At 46.1% G+C, this 15,446-nt stretch overlaps 1 protein-coding gene across 1 annotated transcript in view; it reads right to left on the bottom strand.

Moving 5' to 3' along the window:
* Positions 1 to 3,962: 3,962 nt before the first annotated feature.
* Positions 3,963 to 15,446, bottom strand: part of LOC306917978 (uncharacterized protein) — a gene marked incomplete at its 3' end in the record, with an annotated part of 12,842 nt that continues 1,358 nt past the window's right edge. The window contains exons 6-17 of the mRNA XM_079530879.1: positions 15,156 to 15,296; positions 14,952 to 15,045; positions 14,784 to 14,851; positions 14,578 to 14,667; positions 14,353 to 14,484; positions 13,603 to 13,653; positions 12,552 to 12,647; positions 12,329 to 12,385; positions 11,866 to 11,985; positions 11,297 to 11,350; positions 9,080 to 9,214; positions 3,963 to 8,918 (exon numbers count right to left, since the gene is read on the bottom strand). Coding sequence (XP_079387005.1) covers positions 3,963 to 8,918; positions 9,080 to 9,214; positions 11,297 to 11,350; positions 11,866 to 11,985; positions 12,329 to 12,385; positions 12,552 to 12,647; positions 13,603 to 13,653; positions 14,353 to 14,484; positions 14,578 to 14,667; positions 14,784 to 14,851; positions 14,952 to 15,045; positions 15,156 to 15,296 — 5,994 coding nt within the window. The remainder of the gene's footprint in view (positions 8,919 to 9,079; positions 9,215 to 11,296; positions 11,351 to 11,865; positions 11,986 to 12,328; positions 12,386 to 12,551; positions 12,648 to 13,602; positions 13,654 to 14,352; positions 14,485 to 14,577; positions 14,668 to 14,783; positions 14,852 to 14,951; positions 15,046 to 15,155; positions 15,297 to 15,446) is intronic.

The following is a 15,446-nucleotide window of genomic DNA, read 5'->3' as shown; positions in this document are numbered from 1 at the left end:
GTTAGCATGTTAGCATTAGCATGTTAGCATTAGCATGTTAGCATGCTAGCATTAGCATATTAGCATTAGCATGTTAGCATTAGCATGTTAGCATATTAGCATTAGCATGTTAGCATTAGCATGTTAGCATTAGCATGTTAGCATTAGCATGTTAGCATGTTAGCATTAGCATGTTAGCATTAGCATGTTGGCATTAGCATTAGCATGTTGGCATTAGCATTTTAGCATGTTAGCATTAGCATATTAGCATTAGCATGTTAGCATTAGCATGTTAGCATTAGCATGTTAGCATTAGCATGTTAGCATTAGCATGTTAGCATGTTAGCATTAGCATGTTAGCATTAGCATGTTAGCATTAGCATGTTAGCATTAGCATGTTAGCATTAGCATGTTAGCATATTAGCATTAGCATGTTAGCATTAGCATGTTAGCATTAGCATGTTAACATTAGCATATTAGCATGTTAGCATTAGCATGTTAGCATTAGCATGTTAGCATGTTAGCATTAGCATGTTAGCATTAGCATGTTAGCATTAGCATGTTAGCATGCTAGCATTAGCATATTAGCATTAGCATGTTAGCATTAGCATGTTAGCATTAGCATGTTAGCATAAGCATGTTAGCATGTTAGCATTAGCATGTTAGCATTAGCATGTTAGCATTAGCATGTTAGCATGTTAGCATTAGCATGTTAGCATTAGCATGTTGGCATTAGCATTAGCATGTTGGCATTAGCATTTTAGCATGTTAGCATTAGCATATTAGCATTAGCATGTTAGCATTAGCATGTTAGCGTTAGCATGTTAGCATTAGCATGTTAGCATTAGCATGTTAGCATTAGCATGTTAGCATGCTAGCATTAGCATGCTAGCATTAGCATTAGCATGCTAGCATTAGCATTAGCATGCTAGCATGTTAGCATGTTAGCATGAGCATGTTAGCATGTTAGCATTAGCATGTTGGCATGACAAGTGTTTGGTTGGTTGGTTGGTTGGTTGGTTGCATTTGGAGTTTGTTGTTGCATGTGGGGGTCCCCGGAACATCTAGGCACACAGGAACACCCCCAGCCTGGTTCCTGTCACAACGAGAAGATGAAGTTAACATCATAATACAGCAGCAACACCAAACCTTGGGCTATCCACATAGCGTGCTGACTGGGTAAAAAAACAAATGTCAGCTAAATGTAGACCGTAATTAGCCTTAGAACCTTTAAGTGAGCTGGAAATTGAACCATCTTGTATTTCTGCTTAAAGGCCTGTCTTGGTTTAAAGCCCACTCACCACGACAAGGTGCAGGCCGAGAGTGGGGGACACATGAGGGTGGGGGAGACAGGGGACAAACATGACAGGGGGGGTTCACGGGACAAACACAGCGACAAACACAAGACAAACACAGGTGGGAGAAACACGGTGAGGACACGGAACAAACACAAAAAACAGAGGTATGGGACAAACACACAGGGTTAAACATTAAAAACATGGAACAAACAGAGGGGAGACACAGATATTGGTCAAACACAGGGGAAACAGAAAAACACACGGAACAAACACAGAGGTGAGACAGAGACACAAGACGAACAAACAGGGAGGGGGGACCAACAAACGGAACATAGACGGAGGGAAGACACAGAGACACGGGACAAATACTGAGGGAAGACAGATACACAAGACAAAGACGGTACACAAGCAGGGGGACACAAGAGACAAACAGGGGGAGTAACAGGACAAGCATGGGGGGACATTGGTGGGAGACACAAGACAAACCGGGGGAGAGGGGGCATGGGACGAACACAGGACAAACACAGGGAAGTGGGAATGGTGCAAACATGGAGGTGGGAATGGTCACAGGACAAACATGGCGGGAGACACAGGACAGATCCAAGGGGGGGGGGGGGGGGGGAGGGGGACACCATCCAAGGCGAGGAACTGATGGAGTGTGCGGAGAGTGCAGCCAGCGCATGGTGAAAGGCAATATGGGGAACGAACTGGCCAGATGTATGGAGAACCCGGATGACTGGGAGTGACGATGGAGAGCTCATCTGAGGACGGCCTAGAGATCCCTTGGGTCTTCCCATTTGTTCCTCAGTTGTCGTTGAGCTTTACGGTGGCAGGCTGATGGACGGCTGATGGCTGGCTGTCATGTGAGCGACAGGCTGTCGGAAGGGCTTGCTGGCATGTGACTGACAGGCGGATGGGTCGTTTGGCATGCTAGGCTGATGGCTGGCCGGCATGTGACTGACAGGTGGATGGGTCGTTTGGCATGCTGATTGGCTGGCTTGAAGTCAACACGCAGTAGACGGCATCGTGATAACTGTAGTATGAGCCAGCGCATGGTGACAGGCAATATGGGGAACAAACTGGCCAGATGTATGGAGAACCCGGATGACTGGGAGTGACGATGGAGACCTAGAGATCCCTTGGGTCTTCCGATTTGTTCCTCAGCTGTCGTTGAGCTTTACGGTGGCAGGCTGATGGACGGTTAATGGCTGGCTGTGATGTGATGTGACTGACAGGCTGTCGGGTGGGCTTGCTGGCATGTGACTGACTGGCGGATGGGTCGTTTGGGATGCTGATGGCTGGCTTGAAGTCAACACGCAGTAGACGGCATCGTGATAACTGTAGTATGAGCCAGCGCATGGTGACAGGCAATATGGGGAACAAACTGGCCAGATGTATGGAGAACCCGGATGACTGGGAGTGACGATGGAGACCTAGAGATCCCTTGGGTCTTCCGATTTGTTCCTCAGCTGTCGTTGAGCTTTACGGTGGCAGGCTGATGGACGGTTAATGGCTGGCTGTGATGTGATGTGACTGACAGGCTGTCGGGTGGGCTTGCTGGCATGTGACTGACTGGCGGATGGGTCGTTTGGGATGCTGATGGCTGGCTTGAAGTCAACACGCAGTATATGGCATTGTGATAACTGTAGTATGAGCCAGCGCATGGTGAAAGGCAATATGGGGAACAAACTGGCCAGATGTATGGAGAACCCGGATGACTGGGAGTGACGATGGAGACCTAGAGATCCCTTGGGTCTTCCGATTTGTTGCTCAGCTGTCGTTGAGCTTTACGGTGGCAGGCTGATGGACGGTTAATGGCTGGCTGTGATGTGATGTGACTGACAGGCTGTCGGGTGGGCTTGCTGGCATGTGACTGACTGGCGGATGGGTCGTTTGGGATGCTGATGGCTGGCTTGAAGTCAACACGCAGTATATGGCATTGTGATAACTGTAGTATGAGCCAGCGCATGGTGAAAGGCAATATGGGGAACAAACTGGCCAGCTGTATGGAGAACCCGGATGACTGGGAGTGACGATGGAGACCTAGAGATCCCTTGGGTCTTCCGATTTGTTCCTCAGCTGTCGTTGAGCTTTACGGTGGCAGGCTGATGGACGGTTAATGGCTGGCTGTGATGTGATGTGACTGACAGGCTGTCGGGTGGGCTTGCTGGCATGTGACTGACTGGCGGATGGGTCGTTTGGGATGCTGATGGCTGGCTTGAAGTCAACATGCAGTATATGGCATTGTGATAACTGTAGTATGAGCCAGCGCATGGTGAAAGGCAATATGGGGAACAAACTGGCCAGATGTATGGAGAACCCGGATGACTGGGAGTGACGATGGAGACCTAGAGATCCCTTGGGTCTTCCGATTTGTTCCTCAGCTGTCGTTGAGCTTTACGGTGGCAGGCTGATGGACGGTTAATGGCTGGCTGTGATGTGATGTGACTGACAGGCTGTCGGGTGGGCTTGCTGGCATGTGACTGACTGGCGGATGGGTCGTTTGGGATGCTGATGGCTGGCTTGAAGTCAACACGCAGTATATGGCATTGTGATAACTGTAGTATGAGCCAGCGCATGGTGAAAGGCAATATGGGGAACAAACTGGCCAGATGTATGGAGAACCCGGATGACTGGGAGTGACGATGGAGACCTAGAGATCCCTTGGGTCTTCCGATTTGTTCCTCAGCATGGTCTGTTCAAGTACTTCTCGGGAATGCCTGACATCCACACATCTTCTGCGTCTGGGTCCATCTCCTTCAGTTTACTCATGGGCTGACTCATTCTCAGGCCATCCTCATCAGTCTGTAGGAAAATGACCTGACGCGTGCACTTTTTAAGCGGGAGACTGCATACACGCGCGACAGACTCCTGAGCGCTGACCTCTCTGTGCTGAACGTATGTGTGCATGATGTGCTTCATTTCATCCATTTCTTTGGCGTCCGGATTAGACTTGCGCGCGTCCGCAACGACTGCGCTGAGGAGCTCGGACATCTCGTGTTCCGGTTTCGCCACGTAAGCCATCATGTACTGGGCACAAGATGCATCATCTAGTATATACTGGATGTCCATGTTGGCGTCCCACACTCGCAGCAGATGGGGATTGTACGCATTTATCCAGCACTCATCAGGATGACGCCTCAGGTGAACTTGCGGTACAGTGCTAAGGTCAAAGACAAATTGCAGATACCGCCCCCGAGTAAGGTTGCATTTCTTGAGCAGTTCTGGCAAATCCCTGAATGAGGCTTCAGGGTCATTGAGCATGTCTCTCAGTGGTGCCAGCTTTTCCTTGGCCTCCTTTTGTTTCAATGTCTCTTTCCGCGAGCCTTTTCGCCTTTTGCATTTAGCTTTCTGGCCACTGCCGCTGTTGTCTTTCTGACCGTCATCGTCATCATCTGAGGACAGGAGACGAGGAAGTGCGATGATAGTTTCGTCCATGGGTAGTTTGGGGAACCCAAATCGACAAGTCACATTTCCTTTCTTGCATGACCTGGAGTGGTTCCGGCTGTGAACTTGAACTTCAGACACGATTTTGTGGAGCTCGGGGTCTGCATACTGGTCAGGCATCCTGCAACTGACGTACTTGTTTATGAAGTCGTCAACACCAGGATCCTCAGCATCTGGTGCATTCTTGACCCAAACCATCATGTGTATGTGAGGGCTACCACGAGCCTGGAACTCCACGCGATAGAAGTAATCCTCCACTTTACCGACTGGATGTGCAGGCGACAGCAAAAAAGCGACGGCTGCGTCCACTCTCTTTTCAAACAATCGCATGAGAGTGACAGGGTTGCTCCGGAGAATGTCGCATTTTGCAACCCAGTCTAGCTCTGAGAAGTCCCCTTGTTCACCTTGTTGTGCTTTGATGGCCTTAATGACTTCTGGCCACCTCATCTCCGCGGCACTCAATGTGATGAACCAGTTGGGCTTTCCGAGCTGTCTGCACATAGCGTGGAGATCTTTAAGCGCTCTGCTCCAGAACGCCGGAGTGCCTCTGAGGGGCTGCATGAAGCGCGTCGCATCCCTGTTACGGACGAGCTTCACTACCTCGTTTTTGTCCTGAAGCATTTTGTTTGACAGCGTTCTTCCGTCCCTGGTATATCTTTTCCCCTTCCGCGTCTGGATGGACATGCTGTTGGTAGCCTGCTGCGTTTCTGTCACAAACTGCGCAAAGAAGAGGTAGGTTTGGTCGGTGGCAAAGCGGGTATCGACAGAAAGGAGCCTCGCATTGAAGTACCTACTTGGGGACAATTTGATGTCTCTGACCTCATCTAATGTATTCTCTCCGGTTGAGAACTGCACGGGAAAGGCCATGCTTTCAAGCTTGGGGACGGTGAAAATACCCACAGGTCTGTTTCCTTGGGCTGGAGCGATGCTGAATACCCCCTCACCGTACGATAGGATTTCCTGTGCGATGTCAGGAGGCTGCATGCAAGAGTCAAAGATCAGACCGGGTCTAAGTTCCTCCTGTTCGCTAGACGGCTGTTCACCTGTTGTGTCAGCAACAGGTGACACAGCCTCTTGTGCATCTTCCTCATCGACTGACAGTTCATCCTGGAGGCGGTCAAACGTGGCATTATCATTAATGACTATGTCACGGTATTCCGGATGAGTCACTTTCAGTTTCCTCAGTGCCGCCAGCACATCTGTCATGTTCACCGTGTGGAAGTGCTGATATCCCTTGTACTTGATGTTCCGCTTCAGCTTAACCTGCAACAGCTGGTCTTCATGTCTGGACCTCGGCAGAGCATTCACCGTGGCTTCCACTTCCGACGGTACACACACAACTGGACCATGCACTGCCCTTTGCCGTCCTTTCGGCAACGAAATAATTTTAGCAAAGGGTATGTACTTTGCGATTAGCTGCCTTTCCAGGTAATTCAACAGTTGCAGCTCTAGGGGAATGGGTGCTGGTTCCAGCTTATTAGCAGCTGCTATGCATGGCATCCTCCCTTTTGTTAGGTTGTCGTCACAGCTGTAGCAGATATACTCCTGTTTTCTCTCATTTGCAACGTCACACGGGGCTGAGCATTCACAGTCACATATGTGCACATACTTGGCTGTCAAGCAAGCAGTTACCAGGTGTTGGTTTAATTTGAGGTACTTTGCCCTGTTGCACCATAGGACCTGATTGCCGAACAAAACTCTGTGGCACACCGTACACACAAATGTGGGCCCTAATTTAATCCGTTCTCGGAATTTCGACATGTGAACTTTCATAAGAGCTTCCATTTCACGTAGAGACTGGCGGTTTGCAATATGTATGGATTTCCTCTTTAGTCTCATAGCACACTGCAACTTGTGGTGGATACGGAGTATAGTATCTGCTGCGAGTCTCTCCATCTTGTTCTTGGTGCACAGTTGTATATGGCGCCGCCTGAATTCAGCTTCATTGTGATATCTTTGATGGTGCTTCTGTTTGCGTGATTCACGGAAAACAGCATCGGTGCTCCATCTGTTGTTCTGCTTCCGTTTGTGTGATTCACGGAAAACAGCATCGGTGCTCCATCTGTTGTTCTGCTTCCGTTTGTGTGATTCACGGAAAACAGCATCGGTGCTCCATCTGTTGTTATGCTTCTTTTTGCGTGATTCACGGAAAACAGCATCGGTGCTCCATCTGTTGTTCTGCTTCCGTTTGTGTGATTCACGGAAAACAGCATCGGTGCTCCATCTGTTGTTATGCTTCTTTTTGCGTGATTCACGGAAAACAGCATCGGTGCTCCATCTGTTGTTCTGCTTCTTTTTGTGTGATTCACGACAATCAGCATCAGTGTTCCATCTCTTTTTCCAATAGTTTTTCATGAAGGCTTTATGTGTTTCACGGAATCCAGCATCAGTGAGCCAGCGTGTGGTCCTGGATTCATTCTTGTACTCATGCTGTTTCTGCACAAGTTTCCGCTGATTCTTTATTCGCCTTGCTTTATTTAGTTTGGAAAGATGATATTCTGGAGTCTCACTGGAGCCGTGGTCAAAGAAGGGCACACTGTGAGGTGGTGCCGCTGGTGCCTCACTGGAGCCGTGGTCAAGGGAGGGCACACTGTGAGGTGGTGCCACTGGTGTCTGGTCAATTTCAAAGACAACAGGCAAGAGCTCATATGACGCATGAGTAGGACGGCCTTTGAGGACCAGGCGCAAGTGGCAGGCCAAGTCAGTCACGTTTTGGAAAGTCAACATAATTGCTTTTCCTCCAGATATTGGCATACCCCAGTCATTTCTTGAGTGTGAATCAAACAACCCGTAGCGTCCTGATCTGTCCCGAAACACTGCAAAGCATTCAGGATGAACCATCAACACTGCATGGGTGAGATCATTTGACAGGCACTGCAGCTGTTTGGCAAGGGAGTAATTCTTTCCTTTTGTTTTGTTCAAGGGACCAACTTTCAGGTCTGACATGTCCATGCGAACGGTGTAAACACTGTTCTCGCCGAAGACCCGATTTGGCAACTGCTCCATGGTCAAGAGATCTGACTGATGCGTATTGTCCAAATGCAGATGCTGTATTGTGTCTTCGTAGAGAACATCTCCCTGGACAAGCACTTTGTCAAGGCAGGCCGTGTCAAAACCAACTCCCTCATTGTGGTAGGCAAGAAAGGTGAGAGCCATGCAGGTGCACTGAGTGTTTGACCTCTCTGACTCAGGATTGGTGCGTATGTCACCTTGACACATAGTGGCACTCACCAATTGTGGCGCTCGCTGCAGACCCTGCTTTGCATGCCACCTGTTGCTCTGCACTGTTGGTACTGCTGCTCTAATTGTCACATTTGTTGACGGTGCAGGAGTCTTGCTGGAGACATGGTCGATTGCTGCAGTAGCTGGTGTGCTTGTCACACTTGTTGACGTTGCAGCAATCTCGCTGGAGCCATGGTCGATTGTTGCAGGAGCTTGCGCACGTGTCACATTTGTTGACGGTCCAGGAGCGTCGCTGGAGTGATGGTCAAATGAAACAGGCACAAACTCATACCGCGCTAAAGGAGAACGCTCTTTGAAAAGCATGTCAAAGTGGCGGACCAAACCACTCAGATCTTGGAACGTCAGTAGAATAGCTTTTCCTTCAGGCATCGGCAAACCTGTCGCAGATCTCGAATGGGAGTCAAAAACGCCATAACGTCCTGATGTGTCACGGAACACTGCAAAGCATTCGGGACTTACAATCAGGAAAGCACGGGTGACCTCTTGCGACAGGCACTTCAGTTCCTGCTCCAGAAACAGCATATCCTTAGGTATGTTAGTGTGGTGTTTGGCTGATGGGTTCACATAACCAACTTTCACATACCACATATTGACACTGTAGAAATTGCTCTCAACGACAACTTGTTTTGGCATCTCCTCTATGGTCAGATTCCTGAACGTAAGCTTTGCTTCATGGTTTTCCACAAAAAGGTGGCGTATATTGTCTTTGTAGAGATCATCTCCCTGATAAAGCACTTTGTCAAGGGAGGATGTGTCGAAACGCACTCCATCAGTGTGGAAAGCCAGAAAGGTGAGCGCCATGCAGGTGCACTGACTGTTCAACTTGCCTAGCCAAGGCTTATAGGGGTTGATGTAGGTTATGTCCGCTTGACAGATGCTTGCCCTCACTGACTGCACAGGCTGCTGACTCTGCCTCACCGCACTCTTCTCCCGACGTTCAACAGGGGACATCTGATGTAAGCAAGAGCACACAAACCGTTTCATCACCATTTGACATAGCGCCTCTTGGACAGTATAAACATTCTTAGATTTTACCAATTTATCTGGGTCAGAAAGGGAGAGAAACTTTTTAAAACGCTTCAATGTCAACATAAACATTGCATCCAAATTACCTCGCTGCCACGTGGAATAGCTGGGCGACCCACATAGCTGGAAACATGGGATCGGACGGCAGCATCCATCGCATCTGAGAAGTCACGGGGAAAAGACACAGGATCTGGTCGGATGGAACACTCAGCCAAGTCCACCTGTGGAGCAAAGTACGTCAAATCATACACATCAATGATAATGGTAATATAATATTGGCTGCATGTTAGCATGCATGTTAGCATGTTGACATGCTAATTCTAACATGCTGATGCTAACATGCTAATGCTAACATGCTAAGGCAAAAATTATAATGCTAACATGCTAACATGATAATGCTAACATGTGCTAATGTGCTAACATGCTAATGTTAACATGCTAATGCTAACATGCTAGTGCTAACATGCCAATGCTAACATGCCAATGCTAACATGCTAACATTAACATGCAAACATGCTAATGCTAACATGATAACATGCTAGCATGCTAACATACTATCTAACATGCTAACATGGTAACATGCTAGTGCTAACATGCTAGTGCTATCATGCTAACATGCTAGTGCTATCATGCTAACATGCTAATGCTAACATGCTAATGCCAACATGCTAACATGCTAGCATGATAATGCTAACATAATAATGCTAACATGCTAATGCTAGCATGCATGATAACATGCTAGTGCTAACATGCATGCTAACATGCTAATGCTAGCATGCATGATAACATGCTAGTGCTAACATGCTAGTGCTAACATGCTAATGATAACGTGCATGATAACATGCTAGTGCTAACATGCTAGTGCTAACATGCTAATGCTAACATGCTAATGCTAACATGCTAATGCGCTAATGTGCTAACATGCTAATGCTAACATGCTAATGCCAACATGTGCTAATGTGCTAACATGCTAATGCTAACATGCTAATGCCAACATGCTAACATGCTAGCATGATAATGCTAACATGCTAATGCTAACATGCTAATGCTAACATGCTAATGCTAACATGCTAATGCTAACATGCTAATGCTAAATGCTAATGCTAAATGCTAATGCTAACATGCGTTAATGTGCTAACATGCTAATGCTAACATGTGCTAACGTGCTAATGCTAACATGCTAATGTGCTAATGCTAACATGCTAATGCTAACATGCTAGTGCTAGCATGCTAACATGCTAGTGCTATCATGCTAACATGCTAACATGCTAATGCCAACATGCTAGCATGATAATGCTAACATAATAATGCTAACATGCTAATGCTAACATGCTAATGCCAACATGCTAATGCCAACATGCTAGCATGATAATGCTAACATAATAATGCTAACATGCTAATGCTAACATGCTAATGCCAACATGCTAACATGCTAGCATGATAATGCTAACATAATAATGCTAACATGCTAATGCTAACATGCTAGTGCTAACATGCTAACAAACTAATGCTAACATGCTAAAAGGCTAATGCTAACATGCTAACATGTGCTAATGTGCTAACATGCTAATGCTAACATGTGCTAACGTGCTAATGTTAACATGCTAATGCTAAATGCTAATGCTAACATGCTAACATGCTAACAAGCTAATGCTAACATGTTAACATGCTAATGCTAACATGTGCTAATGTGCTAACATGCTAATGCTAACATGTGCTAACGTGCTAATGCTAACATGCTAACATGCTAACATGCTAGTGCCAACATGCTAATGCTAACATGCCAATGCTAACATGCTAACAAGCTAATGTGCCAACATGTGCTAATGTGCCAACATGTTAATGCTAACATGCTAATGCTAACATCCCAACATGCTAGCATGCTAGCATTCTAACATGAAGACAGAGGGGGCGGGGCTTAAGCAAAAAGTACAGCTCATTCCCATTGGTGGTTATAGCTGTGTAAAGGCCAGCCAATAGGAATACAGAGGGGGCGGGGCTTAAGCAAGTACAGCTCCGTTCCTATTGGTGGTCTACATCTATGGACCAAATTGCGAGGCTGTAGCATGTTGCAAACCAAAGTTATGGCTCTGTAAAGGCCGGCCAATAGGAAGACAGAGTGCGTGCATGTGTGTGCACGCACATAAGAGTGTGTGAGAGGTGGTCAACTTGACCTTGAATCATTAACAAAGTATAATTTTCACCTGGGCTACTCTATGCAAACGCAACAACTGATTAGAGTGCCACTCACTTCAGACAAGTGTGATTTTGTTTTTACATAACTATGATAAAACATGACAAACCTGCTGCTCCCGAACGAGCCCCCTTGTAGTAGACTGCACACTAGGCTGGCTCGTCTGTAATGAGAAATAAGACATGCAGTTTGATGTATAAAAGTAAATAACTAAATAAAAATATATGTTGTTCAGACATACTAACAGAACGACAGGCATTAGTCCCACAACATGCGTTGTCGATTGCAACTAACCCGTGGCTACTGACATGCGTGGTAGGTAAAAACTAACATGTATCAGGTTAAAAATGTGTCTGCACCTTTGTTAAATTGACACGCACACACTCCTCTCTCTCTCTCCCTAATTAATTAGTCTCATGTCCTGCAGCTGCGTCTAGTTTCTCCTGGCGGATCCTGCCTGGAGCTGCCTATGCCATAGAAAGCATAGATGAGTTCCAGTCTAGGTTAAAACTAACCCGTGGCCCCCGACATGCGTGGCAGGTTCAAACTAACCCGTGGCTTCCTGTGAGGTTAGGTTTAGGGGTTGGGGTAGGGTCGTCAGACTTATGCCTGTCGGGCTGTTAGTACGTCGGACCAAACACATGCAACCGTCACAGTTACAGGTTACAAACTCCTTACTGTGGCAACAGGTGAACGAGCTGGTCTGCTGATCTGACGGCTGACAATAACTCTCGGAGACACGCTTCTGACGGGCAGTGGTGTCACTGGAGAGGTGGAGGGCGATGGCCTACGACTGACCTGTAATACAAACGGAGCTAATGATGCAGGTGTAGTTTCAGACTCATTTAGCATTTGCAGATTGTGGAATAGTTGTAATACACATACACATAATACATACACATACACATAATAGTTGTAATACACGACACTAGCTAAAAAGCAACACAACCATTGAAGACAAAAGTGAGGACGCATATTGTGATTGGCCATAATGACATGATGAATGATGATGGATGATTAGAGCGCCCTTCACTTCACAGAAGTGAGATTTTGTGTTTGTTGAACTATGATACAACAATGATAAAACATGACTGTGGCTAAAACTAAACAGTGTCGGAGTTACAGGTTACAAACTCCTTACCGTGGCAACGGGTGAATGAGGCACTCTCACCTCGCGGTGTGATGTCCTAGGACTGACCTGTGTATACAAACAGAGCTAATGATGCATAGTCAAACATTGTCCAATACATTTATAATGTCAAACAGTGGACACTGCAAACCCTGTGTGTACCTTTTACTTATTTAGATGAGTGTACATTAAAACACAAAGACGCAAAACAATGTAAACTTTTCAATGAAATTACCTTTCCACCTGATGGAGCAGCCACATTCATTGCATCCAAGATGCTAGGGCTAAACCAGACAGGGTTGAGTGGGATGGAACTCTCTGGCAAGTCCACCTGTGGATGAAAAGAGAAAGGAAATGTGACCATGCATTAAATCATACACCGCAATAATACTGTTGTCAAATGGAAACCTTCTATGTCAAAGAAAACCTATTTCTGAATACATGGAAATCTGTGTTGCAACAGGTCCAACGTAGTGGTTGTCACAACCTATTTCTAATACACTCCATTGGTTAACCCATTTTGGGGAGGAACCCCTTTTGGTGTTAGCATTATGTTATGCTTTAGCTATTGAAAAATAGCAGCTCTACAAGCTCATAGCGCTATGAGCTTGTAGGTCTGCTATTTTTGGAAAATCGAAGAACGACTTTTTCAGAAAACTGTCAGGATGTAGAAGACACTTTTAGAATCTGATCTCAGGTCACAATGGGTTAAACACATGCATACAGGGATTAAAGCAAGGTTGGTGTGATATGGCCTGTTGCACATTGGCACATTGTCAACCCAAGCGTTTCAATTCCATGGTGGCTTGCAACTACATGTGTCTACTTGCAATCATTTGGTTGCAAGGCGTTGCCTGGCGACCCATTGGTGTGGTTTGGAGTTTAGGATTAGATCAACCCTCCAGCCTTTAATTAAACACTAGACTACATCTGTGTAACATTTGTGCTTTGGCTATTCAAAAATAGCAGATCTACAAGCTCATATTGTCTTACATCTGTGACACCGTACGAGCTTGCAGCTCTTTTCCCACTCATCTCAACTGGTTATAGTACCGAGTCGTACATATCAAGGCAGGAATCACACCTGCTTTAATGAGGTACTGTGGTCAGGTATTGTTGATCAATGTTAAGATAAGGAAACCTTTGGAACATTCAGTACGTAAGTAAGTGTGTACTGCCAACACAGGCAGATACAGTATTGTTCATCATGGGGTGTGCCCACTGAACTGGGCAGGTCTTCCCCACCATAAAACAATACAGGGTTTCAGTGGTTAAAGATGACAAACCTGCTGCTGCTGCTGCTGCTGCTGCGACCAAGGAACGGTAGGCTGGTTGGTCTGAAAGGAGAAATGCAGGTTGATGAGCACAAAGTAAACTAGAACTGCACTCTGTCGAGTGCCTACTTGCTTGTTGCACACAAGTAAGTGCGCAAGCAGAGCGCAAGTACTGTCGACCGCTGGTGACTTATATGTCGATCAGTGTCGGGTGGATTAAAGGAAATGCCTCTATGTATATGTAATTTGTAAGTTGATTAGCGTTATATTGTGGTTACTTGCCCCGTTTGATGCGTATGTATCGTAGCAGCATATGACGTCAGGGTATAACTAGCTCTCAATGATGACGTAATAAAGATGTGGATTAAAGGACCCAATGCCAGGGTGTAATTGGTTTTTGATGTTGACGATATGTTTTAGTGTCGGGAGGATTAAAGGTAATGCCCCCATGTATACATGTATGTAATCTGACACCACTGCCATATCAAGCACAAGTAGTCATTACGTCATACGCTGGCACGGCGCATACATATCAAATGGCGACATACGCATCGAAGCACTGGACTAAAACTATTACTTGTGCGCTCTGCTTGTGCAAGTAACTAATATGATAACAGAGTATCCCTTGTCACAAACCAATAAGGGGCAGCAGTGACTCAGGGATACAGTAGCTAGTTAATGTCAAAGTGTCCTTGAGCAAGACTCTGAAATGCTCCATTTACGATATTTACCATGAAGCAGTGACACGATTCGACTACTTACAGCAGCAGCTGAGCGGGGTACGTGCACTTCTTTGCTGACAAGAGACCTGGGATACACGCTTCTGACAGGTGCTGGTGGCAACACAGCTACAGACTTGCGTTGTGGGCAAGGTGATGTCCTCCTAGCACTGGCCTGTGCATAGAAACAGAGGAAAACGTTTACAGGCTGGAAAATAGGAACTCCGCCATCTTAGATTTTACTCATTCAGATTTAAAATGCTCGGACCTGGTCTGCTCTCAGCTGCAGTTGTTCGTGAACAGCAGACGACAGCAGCTGTGCAAGGATTGGCATACCACCGTCATCGCTCAAGTGTACCTGACAGACATAAGACACATTCAGATAAATATTTCAATTACCCTCTATCTGATATGAATTTTTGCATTCATATGATCGGCAAATAATGCAGATTCTCCACATGACATTCCACTTACGTTGTCTCTGCACCACAAGTCCAGTTGTGTGAGCGGGAATGCCTCTACTGCACTGATGTAACGGACACCTTTTAAATAAAATAAACATGATGTAGTAATCATAATACAGTATTGCATGGATCAGCGTAAACAGACATAAGCGGTTGGGTATGCATTCTTATTATTTACCGCAGAAGGCCGCCGTGCGCTGGAATTCCTGACGCAAACACATTTCCTGTTCAACGTCCACATTCAGACGGGGAGGGAAGTCCAGAACACAGACCTGATAAAAAAAAAAAAAGGCTTCTTCCTAAAAAACTACACCTTTGAGGCATTACAGTACATACTGAAACATAAAAAAATAGAAAGATAAATGACTAAGAATTAACTTACATTGTCCCAGCGAGCAAGTGCGGTGACCAAGAGCTTTCGAAATTCCTCCCCCGCTTGTGAGAACGTTTTACCAGCAATGTCGTTGCTGGTTGCGAGAATGCAAACGACATCCGGAATGTGTGGAATCTTAGCGGATTTCACCTGTGGTGGAAGAAATCATAGAACATTGTGGTATTTATTAATTGAATGTAGCCTACGGAACTTGATTAACCCCTGATTATCACCTGTTCTTCCATGACAAACTCATTACAGACTGCCGACTCATGCAAACCAATTTCAAACATGCCGAAT

The sequence above is a fragment of the Electrona antarctica genome (assembly GCF_951216825.1).
Source record: "Electrona antarctica genome assembly, contig: scaffold_40, whole genome shotgun sequence".
Classification (NCBI taxonomy): Eukaryota; Metazoa; Chordata; class Actinopteri; order Myctophiformes; family Myctophidae; genus Electrona; species Electrona antarctica.
The sequence above is the reverse complement of the archived record's forward strand: the minus strand, read 5'-3'. Positions and strand labels throughout refer to the sequence as shown.